The 15,136-nt window shown below is 40.0% G+C and overlaps 1 protein-coding gene across 1 annotated transcript in view; it reads left to right on the top strand.

Annotated features, from left to right (window-relative positions):
- PTPRR (protein tyrosine phosphatase receptor type R) overlaps nt 1-15,136 on the top strand; it is a 303,626-nt gene that overhangs the window by 20,176 nt on the left and 268,314 nt on the right. The window contains exon 2 of the mRNA XM_066368559.1: nt 7,709-7,998. Within this exon, the coding sequence (XP_066224656.1) occupies nt 7,709-7,998 (290 nt within the window). The remainder of the gene's footprint in view (nt 1-7,708; nt 7,999-15,136) is intronic.

Below are 15,136 nucleotides of genomic sequence, written 5' to 3'. Positions count from 1 at the left end.
ACAATTTTCCAAGTACAAGTCTTTAACCTCCTTGGTTAAATTTATTCCTAGGTACTTTATTTTTGTTGTTGGAATAGTGAAGGGGAATGTTTTCTTAATTTCTATTTCAGACTGATCATTGTTGGTGTATAAAAATGCCTTTTATTTCTGAGTATTAATTTTATATTTTGCCACCTTGCTGAAATTATTAATCAGGTCCAGTAGTTTTTTTGAATGTGACTTTAGGGTTTTCTATGTACAGTATCATGTCATCAGCAAATAACGATAGTTTTACATAGAGTTAGTTCTTCTTTGAATGTATTTTGATTATGATGTGTCTTGGTGTAGGTCTCTTTGGGTTCTTTTTAAATGGGGTTCTCTCTGCTTCTTGAACCTGTATGACTCTTTCCTGCATCAATTTAGGGGAATTTTAAGCTATAATTTCTTCAATCAGGTTCTCTATCCCTTAGTCTTTCTCTTCTCCTTCAGGAAACCCTATTGTGCAGATATTGTTTCTCTTCATGTTGTCACAGAGCTCTTTTATAGTTTCCTCAGACTTTTTGATCCTCTTTTCTTTTTGCTGCTCTGCTTCTGTGCATTTGCTTATCTTGTCCTCTAAGTCACTGATTCAATCCTCTGCTTCATCCAACCTGTTTTTCATTCCTTCTAGTGTAGTCTTCATTTCTGATATTGTGTTTTTCATTTCTGTCTGGATCTTTTTTATGATTTTAGTGTCCTTTTTGATGCTTACAGTTTCTTTGTTTAGATACTCATTAAGTCCATCCATTATAGCTTTGAGATGCTTAAGCATCCTAACAATCATTATTTTAAACTCTGCATCTGGTAATTTGATTATTTCCATTTCATCTAGATCTATTTTCTGGAAATTTTTCTTGTTGATTCATATGGCTTACAGTCCTCTGTCTTCCCATTGTTTCTGTTTGTGGTTTGCAGGTTTGTTCAAGTTGTGGTCTCCTTAACTAGTAGAGCCACTTTTCCATTTTCTATATCTTAACTGGGTCAGATGTGAGGAGCCCTTCCTTAAGATGTCACTCTAACAAGGATTGTTAGGTCCTGAATTGATTCTCTCCATATCTGGCCTCTGGATGTGCCCTCCCTGACCCTTCTTGCCCGGAACCCAGTGCAGACCAATGGGGGTCGCTACCTATGACTGGCCCTTATCTATATTTTTGGAGCTACAGGCAATCCAGATCCTGTGGCTGCCTCTCTTGAGCCCAGGTGCCGTTACTAATATCAACTTAGGCTGGCTTTTATCTACTTTTGGCCTGGAGGAAGTTTGTTTAAATGCTCAGGTTCCCCTGAGATCTGCTTTCTATGGCCTCTTATTGGTGGCTACCTATTGTGCTCAGTATATAAATCAGGGGTTAGGTAATGTATTGGATGTGGCTTGCCCCTTAGCCTTAGGTGTCGTTCTACCCAACCTTCTTTTTTATTTTATTTTATATTTTTCTTTCTTTTCAACCCTCAGAAGGATGTGGCCACAGGAGTCCAATGGGTGTGGCCTTTGTGTTCCTGAGGTGTGGTCTATCCACAGGCCCACCACCACCACTGCTGCCACCTGGGGCGTTCAGGGACAGGCATTGCCGGCACTGGCTGGTATCTGCGTTCCCTGCAGCTTCCACCTCATCTCTGCGGGTGGGACTGTGCACGCATGCCTGGTCTGCAAGCCCTGGTGGGCCCTGGCCTCCGCCACCCCCCACCCCCCGCAGAACTGTGTTCAGGTGTCCAGGCTGCAAGTCCCTGGCCTCCATCCTGCCTCCATGGGCGGGACTGCTTTTGCACAGGTGGAACTGCTTTCCCACGCCTGGGCCTCAAGCCTGGGCCAGTTCCCTAGCCTCCAACCCGCCCCTGAAGGCGGGACTGCTTTTGTGCATCCAGGCTGCAAGCTTGTCCAGCCCTGGGTCTCCACTTTGCCCCCATGGGCAGGACTACGTTCATGCGCTTGAGCCACAGCCACTGCCATCTTTCAGCTTCCACCCCCACGGATGAGGCTGTGCTCCTGTGTCCTGCTGCTGTCCACCCTCTGGCGAGCACTCAGCAGTGTGTGTGTGGGGAAGTGTTGTATCAGACCTCAGTACTCAATACTCTATCCCTGACAGGCTCCCTGCTGCGAAGCAACTCTGCTCTGACTGTAGCAGGAGAGATTCCATTTGGCTGGTGATCTGCTTCCCTTAGCTGGTATTGTTGGTTTTAGGAAAAATATTCACTTTAGATTTGTGTTGTAACTCAGGCCAGGGGTTAGGGTGGCTGTCCCTCAAAGTGTTTCTCCCTGTATCTCCTAGCTTACACTCTCTTGCTGCTAGCCCAGTCCTCTCAGCTCTCCCCACCCCACCCAGAGCCCTGGGTGAGTGGTTGTGAAAGAGGTTTTCTGTGCGGTCCCTTTAAGACGAATCCTGGGTCTGAGAAATCTTTCCCACAAATGGTATCCTGACTTGTTTTGCAGCTAAAAACTGTCCATATGCCTCTCCTAGGCTCTGGGGCTGCAGGCTGGGGCTTTGGTCCTGGGGTCCAAGACCCTCCCCACTCTGGTAAAACCCTACCACCATGTGAGTCCCTCAGGGCTGCTGCTCACTCCAGGGAGCTGGGCAGCTTTCTCCACATTTCCGCTTTTCCTACCAGTCTCAGTGTGGCTTCTTCGGTGATCTTTGGTTATAGATTCCTCTTGGTTTAGCCCAAAGTTGGTTTTTCAGATGATTTTTCTTAAAATTAAGTTGTAATCCACTTTGGTTCTGGGAGGTGAAATTGAAATGTCCGCCTACTCCATCACCATCTTGCCGCCTCTAGCTTTTTTTTTAAGGTCTGTTTTGTCAGATATAAGTATTGCTAACCCACCTATTAAAAAATATTTATTTGGCCTGACCAGGTGGTGGTGCAGTGGATAGAGCTTTGGACTGGGATGCAAAGGACGCAGGTTTGAAACCCTGAGTTCACCAACTTGAGCGTAAGCTTATCTGGTTTGAGCATAGTTCACCAGCTTGAACCCAAGGTTACTGGCTTGAGCAAGGGGTCACTCAGTCTGCTGTAGCCCCCCAGTCAAGGCACGTATGAGAAAGCAATCAATGAACAACTAAGGTGCTGCAATGAAGAACTGATGCTTCTCATCTCTCTCCCTTTTTGTCTGTTCCTATCTGTCCCTCTTTCTGTCTCTCTGTCTCTGTCACAAAAATAAATAAATAATACTTATTTGTATGAAATATCTTTTTTTATTCCTTTACTTTTCATCTTTGTTTATCTTTCATTTTGAGGTGGGTCTCTTGGAGACAGCTTATATCAATATATGGGTCTTGTTTTCTTGGCGCACTTAAGTTATTTAGCATATAAAGTGATTATTTATAGATACAAATTTATTGCCATTTTCTTTTGATTTTCTTCCTTTGTTTTTGTTTCTTCTTCCTCCTCCTCCTCTCTTTCTTTTCCCCTTCATCTTCCTCCTCCTCCTCTTCTTGTTTTTTTTTCCTTCTCTCTCTTTTTTTCTCCTTCTGCTTCTCCTCCTCCTTCTCCTTCTTTCTTCTCCCTTTAATATTTCTTATAATACTGGTTTGGTGGCAACAAACTCCTCTAGCTTTCTCTTGTCTAGGATGTTCTTTATTTCTCTTTCATTTTAAAATGATAGCCTTGATGGATAAAGTAGTCTTGGTTATAGGTCCTTGCTTTTCATTACTTTGAAATTTTCAAACCAGTTCCTTTTGGCCTGAAATGTTTCTTTTGAAAAATTAGCTGACAGTCTTATGGAGCTCATTTATAGGTAACTAACTATAGTTTTCTTACTGTTTTTAAGATTCTCTCTTTGTCTTTCACTTTTGGCATTTTAAGTATAATATGTTTTGATGTGTGCCTACTTGAGTTCACCTTTTTTGGAATTCCCTGCAGTTCTTGAACGGGTGTGTGTGTGTGTGTGTGTGTGTGTGTGTGTGTGTATTTCCTTCACCAGGTTAGGGAAGCTTTCAGTCATTATTTCTTCAAATGGGTTCTCAATCCCTTTTTCTGTCTCTTTTCCTTCTTGTACCCCTATGATGTTGATCTTGTTACGATTCCAGCTATTTCAAATGTCCCTTAAACTATCCTCATTTAAAAATTTTGTTTGTTTGTTTGTTGCTTTGACTAAGTGGCTTTGCCTACTTTTTCTTCCAAAGCATTGATTCATTCCCCTGCTTCATCTAGCCTACCATTTATTCCTTCCATTGTATTCTTCATTTCAGATATTTCATTTTTTGTTTCTGACTGGTCCTTTTTTTTATGTTTTCTTTGTTTTTGTTTTTTTTTTTGTTTTGTTTTGTTTTTTTTTGTATTTTTCTGAAGTTGGAAATGGGAAGGCAGTCAGACAGACTCCCGCATACACCCAACCGGGATCCACCCGGCATGCCCACCAGGGGGCGATGCTCCGCCCATCTGGGGCACCACTCTGTTGCAACCAGAGCCATTCTAGTGCCTGAGGCAGAGGCCATAGAGCCATCCTCAGCTCCCAGGCCAACTTTGCTCCAATGGAGCCTTGGCTGCGGGAGGGGAAGAGAGAGACAGAGAGGAAGGAGAGGGGGAGGGGTGGAGAAGCAGTTGGGCGTCTCTCCTGTGTGTCCTGGCCAGGAATCAAACCCGGTACTCCTGCACGCCAGGCCAATGCTTGTTTTCTATGTTTTTTTTATTCATGCTATTAAGCATCCTTAATAACCATTTCTTCACACTCTACATCTGATAAGTGCTTGCCTCCATTGCATTTAGCTATTTTTTCTGTAAATTTCTCCTGTGCTTTCATTTGGGGCATATTTGTTTGTCTCCCCATTTTGGCTGCCCTTCAGTGTTTGTTTTTATGTATTAAGTAGATCTTCTATGCTTCCCAGTATTTTTAGGGTGGATTTATGTAGTATATGTAGGGTCCAATGGTGCAGTCTTCTTGATCTCCTGAGTGAGGTATTCCAGGAATATCTCTTGTGTGGATTATGTGGGCACTTCTGCTGTGATTGAGTCTTGATTGCTGTTGGTCCTTTTATGCATAAAATTGACCTCAAGCTAGATGACTGTGAGGCTCAACACAACCATGGTATGAGAGCTGCAATGCAGTTGCTAACCACACAAAGCAGAATTTGCCTTAGCAGAGTCCATTGCCTGCTGAGATCTTGCTCTGATGTTGTCTGAAGCTGGCCACTTGGTGTGTTGTTTCTGGACCTCTTGGAAGGGACTTTAAAGCAGGACGTTGTCAGATGTTACTTGTGCCTGGACCTACGCACACTTTTGGAGCTACAAAGCAATCCACAGTTTGTGGCTGCCTCTGCTGGACTTAGGTATACATGGGAAGAACCAAGCTGCACATCAAGGTCAGCTTTTACTGGTGCCAGACCCAGGGACAGGTCATCAAAAGTCCCAAGACACCCTGAGATCTGCCTTTACCTACCTCCACCTTCTGGCTGCCTATTAGGCCCAGTCACTGATAGAGCTTCTGATGGTACTAAAGTTGCATGAGTTAGGTTCACAGTGAATCACCAAGTAGAGACTAGTGGTGTTTACCAGACTGATACAAGTTCAAATTTGGTACCAGGGCTGGGTCTAAGAATACTTAGCAAATGTCCCTGGGTATACCAAGTCTAGTTGCTATCCAAGGGGTGTTCCCACACCTTTGTGTTGGGTTGAGGTATCAGGAATTCATCAGGGTCAGACCAGCAGAGTTTTTCAAGTTCAAGCAGACCAAGATTTAGCTTTGTGAATGGAGGGCTTAGTTCTTGTCAGGCATGCAAGGGGAAAATGGTCACTGTCCTAGAACCACACAATCCATCTCCTCCAGAGTTTTCTGGGAGAGTAATTTTCATGAACAGTATTTATACACTTTTTTGTTGTGATAAGCTTATCAAGGGAATATCTGGGGTACCTCTGGCTGCTAAGCACTATGTTGGGGGTGTTGCTATGTTGTGATCTGCTCACCCTGCTTACTACCTTATGTAAAATATCTTATGTTTGCTTTTCTAATTGGTGTTTAGATTATTGATAATATTTTGCTAACATGTATGTGTTATCTGTTTCCTCCTGTGGCCAATGACAAATAGGAGAAAAAGTTATTCAATTAAATGGATATTTACCTACCAGAGGAAATAAAGGTTATTGGTCAAATAAGTTTTTAAATATGATATATGTTTGCTCACTTATAGTTTGCATTGGGTGTGGGGGACAGGCTGTAAGCAGGCAGGGTAGTTATAGCCTGAGGCTTAGATTAAGATTAAGCTTTTCCCCACACCCTTGACTGATTGCATTATGTGGGGTGGTGCACTCTCATGAGGAATCCCATTATGCCTCAGATAAGTGACTTTGTATCAGAGACTTCCTTGTTTGTATATTGGATTAAAGGTTTTGATTTCTATACTATAAAGTGGGGCAGACCAGGAGCTTGCTCTCTCTCTCGGTTCCTGAAATTAGCATTAGAGAGGAGAGCAGAGAAAAGCCATGTGGAGAAGGCCAGGAGAAGCAGCCAAGATGGTGGAGTGCTAAGGGAGAAGCCAGTTTGTGCAGAGTTTGTGCATAGAGAAGGAGATGGGGAACAGAGGTGAATAAGACTGCTGAGCTAGAAACCTTTGATTCTAGGAAACTTGGAAAAGTCAGTGGCTTTGGGAGCCCTGAATGGAAAGGAAAGTGTCTTCCCACTGTGTGTATTTCTTGCCCACTGGGTGCAAGCTAGGATTAAAGCTGATGGCCCACCAGTTCTTGGCTCCATTGTTTCATTACCGTCTGTCCGAATCTAATGAGAACCTGCATGGGCCAGGCAGCTGTGTTGGTGGCCGTGGCTACTGGCTTTACAAAGCTGAATGTATTACTTTATTTGGATGGCCTTATTACTAAGTAAAAAGAAAAGAATGGGTTTGTTGTATAACTGGAAGTTGCCTACCCTGGCCAGTTAGTTCAGTGGTGGAGCATCGGTCTGGTATGTTGAAGTCCCAGGTTCGATTTCTGGTCAGGACTGACAGGACAAGTGACCATCTGCCTCTCCACCTTTTCCCCTCCCCCTTCTCTTTCTCCTTCTCTCTTTTCTCCTCCTGCAGCCATGGCTTGAATGGTTGAGCAAGTTGGCCCTGGGCACTGAGGATGACTCCATGGCCTCACCTCAGGTGCTAAAATAGCTCAATTGCTGAGCAATGGAGCAGCAGCCCCTGGATGGGCAGAGAAGGACTTGCCAGGTGGATCCCGATTGGAGCATATGCGGGAGTCTGTCTTTCTGTCTCTCCATCTCTCACTTAATAAAAAAAAAGTTGCTAAAACATCCTCAGATTTCTGCCCTCAGTGAGCTTAAAATACTCTAGAAGCACATACACACACAACTGTAATATAATGAAGATAAAGTAAGTATGAAATAAGAATTATATGAAATTTTATTGATTAATGAGGAAAGTTTGAGTATGATGTAGATTATTATCATTTGAGAAACAGGATATTCAATGGGCTGTTGGAATTGTGGGTTTAGCTGAAGGAAGAAATTCAAAATGTCTGATAAATAAGATTTTTTTCAAACTAAACCCACTTCTGTGCATACAGTGTCTCTGAGATTTCTCTATTCCACCAAGTGTGTCCTATTTGTTAGGGATAACAGAGCAGGGGGGAAAGATAGAGACTAATCTAAATCCTTCACAAGTCATAAAGCCTCTTAGAACGACCAACTCCTGATATCAGATATCTCTTATCTTCTTACTAAATAAGGCCTTCGATTTTTGTTTCTGTTTCTTCCCCCTTTCAGAGTGCTTTTCAGGAAATAATGATCACATTTTGGCAATCCATCATAAGAAGAGTGGGAAACCAGCATTCCTTTTTCGCTATTCACAAGACATTGAGAAGAGCTTGGACATAGCTCCACAAAAGATATATAAACATTCCTCTGCTGAAGCTCAAATAAGCAAACTCCACCAAATTGTTAATTCAGCATTTCCTAGACCTGCTTATGATCCATCTCTCAATCTGTTGGCTGTGGCTGGTCAAGATCTTGAAGTGGAAAATCTTCCAATCCCAGCTGCAAATGTAATTGTAGTGGTAAGTACTGCACTTAACTGATGCTGCTGATTATAGTGCTTTCCTGTGTGGTTGATGTTGAAAGAAAAAGCAAATCTAATGGTGAATAGATATCTTTGATCTCAATGATTTTTTTTTTAACCACAGCACTTATTCTTCTTTTCTGTTATTTGAGAATTGTCTTTTGGCTTCCTCTTGAATGTGATGAGCCCATAAAATAAGAAACCTTGTCTGTAACCTCTGTGCACAGCACAGTGTATGGTGCATAGTAGGTGCTTAATAAATATTTGAGTTAAAAAGTATTTCAGGAAGGCCTTACAAATATAGCAGATCACATCTGGCACTGAGCCTCCTGCCTTCTGTGATGTTCTCTTCTGAGCAGTTATGCCTTAATCTCAGTTTATATAAATAAATAATACTTATGAAAGAGCTGGTCACTTGACCCAAATTGCAGGAAATGAAGAGTCTACTGAAAGGGAAGAGGTGTTGTACATGGAGGGTGGCTTTCTGTCACTGGAGTAAATAACATGGTTTGAGAGTAAATGATCAACAATATTCCTAATATCAGTAAACAAACATTGCTCTTTACTAGTCAAGATGATACAGTGGTCCCATTGCATGTATTCTTAGGGTATGTAACCCAGGCCAGAGGTTCCAAGTTTGTGGAGATATCATAGTTTAAATATATGCTAAGGTTGATACACCATTTAGACTATAGTGCCTCTCAAGTTTAAAATCACTAGGCTCCACATTAAAACTATAAATCAGTAACTAAATGGCTGTTAGTATATCTTTGCCCCAAAATATAATTAAATATGTTGACTTTTAAGGCCATGAAAATTTGATGAAGCCATGTTTGCATTTTGGCAACCTGTCTGCACCAAATGTAATGATTTTTCCCCTTTTCTTTATTTTTTATCTGCTACATAAAACACTATACCTAGTACTGAGAATCAAAGATCACTTATTGATACTTTCGATTAGCGTATATTAAATATTTACTATGATCCAGTTTTTATTTGGAGTATCTAGAAAGGGAAATAAATAAAATAAAGTCTGATTTTGCTTGAAAATGTCTGGGACAAAATGTCAGTAATTCAATAAATTTATAAATTGAGAGCATAAGATGAGCTCTTGTTAAGAGAAACTATGTGGGGTATTTGCCTCTTGAAATACTTGAACAAATTTTCTGCATTTATATGAGTAATGGATATTCTGAAGGTGAAAGCCATGTATGTATTCAGTGAAGATAAACAATAGTAATGATGTCACTGTATTTGGATATGCCTGTGGTAATGCTAGGGCTCAAGGGAGATATTTTTTTCTAGTAACCATCCTATACCCATAGTCATCAACTCTTAAAGTCACTGTGAATTACAGTTCAAGAGGTTTGTTCTATCTTGTAATGCCATGTACTGTCTAGTTAATTTAATGTTATGGAGGATAAAAGGCATCACTGAGGAATTCTGGCATGTCATTTTACTTTTAACTTATTTGTGGTTTGGAGATACATGAAAAAGCTGTCCTTTTCCTTTTGGGTGATGATTGCAAAGAGGCAATAGGCAATTTCACTGCATTAGCCTTCCTTAACCTCTCTTAATCTAGTCTCCAACCATTCTGTGGCTTTGATAGTTTGCAACAATTGCTAGGGCTAATGTTTCCTGTAATCCATTTACATTACTTACGTACATGGTGCTTTAGTAGGAAAACCTGGGAAGTAGGATTATTTTTAAATAAATCAATAGTGTTCAGCTTACTCAAAACAACAGAGGGTCAATATTCAATCAAGTATTAGCTGGTTTGAAGGTTCCTTTATCCAGAATAGGCATTTACGAATGGAGTATGGATAACGAAAGGGAGATATTCTGCTGACTAAAGACTTTGATGTGGCTACTGTGTGTATGTATTATATATGTATGTAAACACACACAGACCATTTGTCTTGAGGAATATTACAGTGATACCAAAGAATTATTTATTAGATTCATGTATATCAAAATGAGCAGTGTTAATAAGTATTATTTTCTGAATTAGATAAATTATTGGGATTTTTTTTTTCCAGCTAGAGTGAAAAGCCATTATTAACCTCTAACATTTATATATAGTACTTTCTAAGCCTTCCTAGAGGGAAGATCAGAGGGAAAGATCACTTTTTTTTTCTCCTCCTATGTTTCTTTCTTTCTTCATTTCCCTTTTTTCTTTCTTTCTTTCTTTCTTTCTTTCTTTCTTTCTTTCTTTCTTTCTTTCTTTCTTTCTCTCTATTTTTCTCTCTCTCTTATTTCTGACATCACTCAGGCAATAAATTTTAGAATAAAATGTTTAACTGAGACATGAAAGATGCATGTGTTCCTCTTTCTTTACTGATTTCTGATTGCTTCCACAAAACATATTGTAAGAGCATTTGTTCACAAATGAATTTTTCCTTTTTTTTTCTTTGTTTTATAATCAGGAAAATCTATAGTTTATTTATTCCAAGGAGAGGACAGCACAATTAAAATGTTTATCCCAAAGAATTCTAATTATGTTCCAAAAGCTTAATTAGGAATCTTTTAAGAGGATTTTTGTACAAATTTAATATAGAGGGAATGTGAATGTCCTCAAGGTCAGTGCTGTGGTAGAAGCTAAAACAACAACAATGGCTTAAACCAAATGTGTGCTGGAAAATTCATAACTCTTATCACTGCAGTTCCCAGATACTTATCAGGCCACAAGGCCACAACATCAGGAAAGAGGGGAAATGGTAAAGTGGGAGCAGCTATAGTTTTTCAAGCTCAGCAAGTCCAGCATAGATTGCTAACTGAAGAATATTCTATTCTGGGGAAAAAACGGGGGATGAGGAAAACTGAAATATAAAGGGTGGAACATAAATAGTTTACTCCACAGGGTGGAATTGAGGAAAGGAAAATAAAATAAAGAAAAGGAAGAGGGAGGAGAAGGGATAAGAGGAAGAGGAGCAAGAGGAGGAAGAGTAGAAGGAGGGAAAGGGAAGAAATTGGGGAAAGAAAGGGAAGGGAAGGGAAAGGAAAGGAAGGAAAAGGAAGAAAATGAAAGGGGAAGAAAGGGAAGGGAAGAGAAGGGAAAGGAAAGACAGGAAAAGAAAATAAAGGAAAGGGAAGGGAAGGGAAGGGAAAAGATATGATTGCATCAGTTCGTAGCCAATGGAAAGACTTCTGTGAGAATCTAAGAATATGATGTGGAGTTTCTAAGAGGATGAGATGGTCTCTGTGAGATTCCTAGAATCCTAAAGCTTCTTGTCTTGCTCTTGCTCACCACTCACTCAGATCAGCACACAGACAAACATTCTCTTGTTTTTTGACACAGACATTTTACAAATGTTTTTAATACATAGTTGATTTAGAAGACTATTAAAGCCAAAAACTTTGGATAACTCTGATTTTCAGTTACATCCTGAACTCTGCTATATCCTGAACCTCAGCTTGGTTCTGCTGTTAACCAATGGTTGAGATTCCTCTTACAGGTGAAGGAATAATTCCTAGATGTAATCTGCAGGGTTTTGAAAGTCCAGTCTTAGTATTCTTTTTGCCTTGTCACAGAAAACAAATTTTGTATCATTTAGTGTGTCAGATGGTATATATAAATAATTGTTGGACTTTTTTTTCAATAAATAAATTGGTTTAATTATAATTTTTTATTTGTATAGTGAATGTCCAAAATGGTGGGTTTAATCCATGCAGCTACCACTAGAATTCTGCTATGTCAGAAAATGCTTATTGGTTAGGAATATTTTTTTCACAAGTGACAAGAAATCTAATCCAAACTAGAAAAAATTTTCTGGTTCAAGTAAGAACACTTCTGTAGTATATCTAGCTTTAGGTATGATTTGCTCAAGGGCTCAAATAATCTATGAGGGCCAGTCTCCCAGTTCTGCTTCCTCTGGGGTGGTTTCATTCTCACACTAGTCTATCCTCTTCAACTCAACTTGGTTTCCAAAAACTCCTGGAGCTTCATCCTTGCAGATTTTTAGTCAGTGGGAAAAATGGACTTTTTCACAACTTTCTGAGTGTTCTTTCAAATATACTGGGTGTTCCGATGACTAGACCAATCTAAGTTAAGTACTCACTTCATCCTTGGATAATTTGTGGCCAAGTGATAAAATTGGGCTAGTCATCTCAACCGTGAATCACATACTCCACCCCTAGAGCATCTCTAAATACTCAGAAGCTGAATATAGGAGGAGAGGTCATCTGAATAACAACTGTGCCACTATTTACAAGCAAAGGAAAAACAGATGCAAATAGTAGCTAAATGTAAGCTAAAGTCAAAGCATTTGGTCTTCAATTTTTATTAAGACACAAGAGCCCCTTCAAAAAAAAATGAGGATATGAGGAACTATAGCTTAGCCATAGGGATTTGATGCATGTACAAAATATTGACAAATGTTATACTCTAAGTTCTCCAATAGTGGCAATAAGCAGCAAATTCATTTTGACATATGAGAAAATTAAGGTCCCTGGGTTATGTCCTGATGCCTAGACTATTATTTGCCAATGAGAAGGACCATGATTTAGTGTAATCTGTTGTACTCAGGGTATTATGTTGTTAAAATGTCTCAAAGTTGTGAAAAACACTGTAGCCTGTATACCTCTTTATGGTGACTGCTTATATGGTGGAGAACAAGAAGGCTGTGTGAGCTATGGGGAAGCAGGTACATAACTCACAGAAAGTGTGATTCAAACACAGGTTTTGGGAAAATTATGATTTGTTATGTGTCAAGGGTATTTGGGGTCAAAAAGTAAATACCAAGTTCAAAATACTAAACAGATATAAGACACAGTGAACTGTAGTGTGAGGTGTGACTTGTTCCAAGTTCCTAGAGGGAATGAGTATAAAAGCCTGAGAGAAGAATCACTGCCATGGCCTAATATGGAAGTCCATTTGTTAGAGCAATCAAATTCTTTTCTTTTATCTTCAAATAAATGTAGTAATATTATGGAAACTTCTGTCATCCTTGAAAATGGAATTTTGTCTATAGACCCTTCCAACTTTGTGATTTGGGATTTGGTCTGTGTATTAGTTACACTGGGGAACAAAATTGTTGTTGCATCCACAAAAACAGTTGTTCTTACCTAATTCGAGTGTGCTGATCTCAAATCTGACATTAGTTTTTCTCTGTAAGCTACAGTTTTTTTGCAATTCAAGAGTTTAGGTTTTCATCTTATTATAAAGTTTTCAACATTTAGTTTAACATAATGAAGTAGAATGTCTTCTTGGGCATCATCTTTGTGAAAATATATATAATAATTTATATAATGCAGTAAATGCACTAATACACTAAAAGATATGACTGCATCAGAATTTGTCTACAATTTCAAAATAGAACATATTAAAACACTTATTTTAATCATAAAATTTGCACAAAACTGATTAAAATTCTATTCAGGCAAATATTTGCGTTTGTAGCTCTTGCATTTGTGTACTTGTTGAGGACAATCTCGTCTGATGCTCCAGCAGTAGTTGGCTCATCACTAACAGCTCCAAGATTTTTCAGGAAACTTATCAAGGTGACTGTTCAGGAAGTGAATCTTAACGCTCATGTTACATCCAATGTTGCGGAAAGCCAACAGCATTCTTTGAACCAGAAGTTCATAGTTTTCTGCTTTTTTGTTGTCAAGGAAGTTCTTTGTAACTGCCACAAAAGACTGTCATGCTGCTTTCTCCTCCTTATTCATCTTCCTGGTAAATTCTTTCCTTTTTTTTTTTTTTTTTTTGTATTCTCTAAAGTTGGAAACGGGGAGGCAGTCAGACTCCCACATGTGCCCAACCGGGATCCACCTGGCACGCCCACCAGGGGACGATGCTCTGCCCATCTGGGGCATCGCTCCGTTGCAACCAGAGCCATTCTAGCACCTGAGGCAGAGGCCACAGAGCCATTCTCAGCGCCTGGGCCAACTTTTGCTCCAATGGAGCCTTGGCTGTGGGAGGGGAAGAGAGAGACAGGAAGGAGAGGGGGAGGGGTAGAGAAGCAGATGGGTGCTTCTTCTGTGTGCCCTGGCTGAGAATCGAACCCAGGACTCCTGCACGCCAGGCCGACTCTCTACCACTGAGCCAACTGGCCAGGGCCCTGGCAAATTCTTTGTCACATATGAGGGTTCAAATTTGAGGTCCATCGAATACACCTGCTTTTCTCTTCTCAAAAGACAAGGCAGGAAAAGCAGAAAGAATATGTTGAAAGCATTCACGTTCTCTATTCAAAGCCTGAACAAACTACTTCATTAAGCCAAGTTTGATGTGAAGTGGGGGGAAATGATCCTGTCTTGATTAACTACAGGTTCATTCACAATATTTTGCATCCCTACTTCCAGAGCTTCACATTTCGGCCACTCCTTCTGTGTCCAGTGTTTTTCCTGAGCTCTGTACCACAAACACAGAAAGCAAGGATACTTTGTGAAACCTTTCTGTTGTCCTAGCAGGAAATTTGCCATTTTAAGATCCACACAAATGGTCCAATTATGCTCCTCATGCTTCAGAAAGTCAAGGACAATTTTTATGTCATTCTTACTAAGTCATTCAATTTGGGCTGGCTAAACTGCTGAGGGGTTAATGACTGCTTGGCATCAGAAGACCCTTCAGATTCTGCAATCATTTCCTCATGCATCTTATCAAAATACACTTGATTACCATGTGCACTTTCTTCGTCCTTAGAAGAAATAAAACCATTGAAAACTGGAACTGGGAGTGTCTCAGAGTGTAGGATAGGTTGTATTGCTGAAGGAATATTAGGATATGCGATCATATGCCATTTTTTCTTGTTGATGCCCTTTGTATGGATCAGACAGAAATAACAGTCACAGCTGTGGTCCTTAGGTTCACTCCAAACCACGGGAATACCAAAAGGCATTCCTTTCTGTTTTTCTTTTGTCCAGTCATGAAGCATTTCCTCACAATTATGACACACAATATGAGGAGCCCAATTCTTGTCTTGATTGCCAAGGGGAACTTGAAAATAGGCAATAGATGCATGTGTCACAAATGATGAAATATTGAGCCTTTGACGTTGAAGTGTGTAACAGCCACATATATAACAGAATGTGTCAGGACTATTCTTACATTTACATCTACTTGAAGAAGCCATGATTCAATCTTAAAACAAAATAAGGAGGTGTTTTTATCAGATAATAATTTTTTACATTTAAAAACA

The sequence above is a fragment of the Saccopteryx leptura genome, chromosome 2 (assembly GCF_036850995.1).
Source record: "Saccopteryx leptura isolate mSacLep1 chromosome 2, mSacLep1_pri_phased_curated, whole genome shotgun sequence".
In the NCBI taxonomy this organism is placed as follows: domain Eukaryota; kingdom Metazoa; phylum Chordata; class Mammalia; order Chiroptera; family Emballonuridae; genus Saccopteryx; species Saccopteryx leptura.
This window is presented reverse-complemented; position numbering and strand designations above follow the sequence as displayed.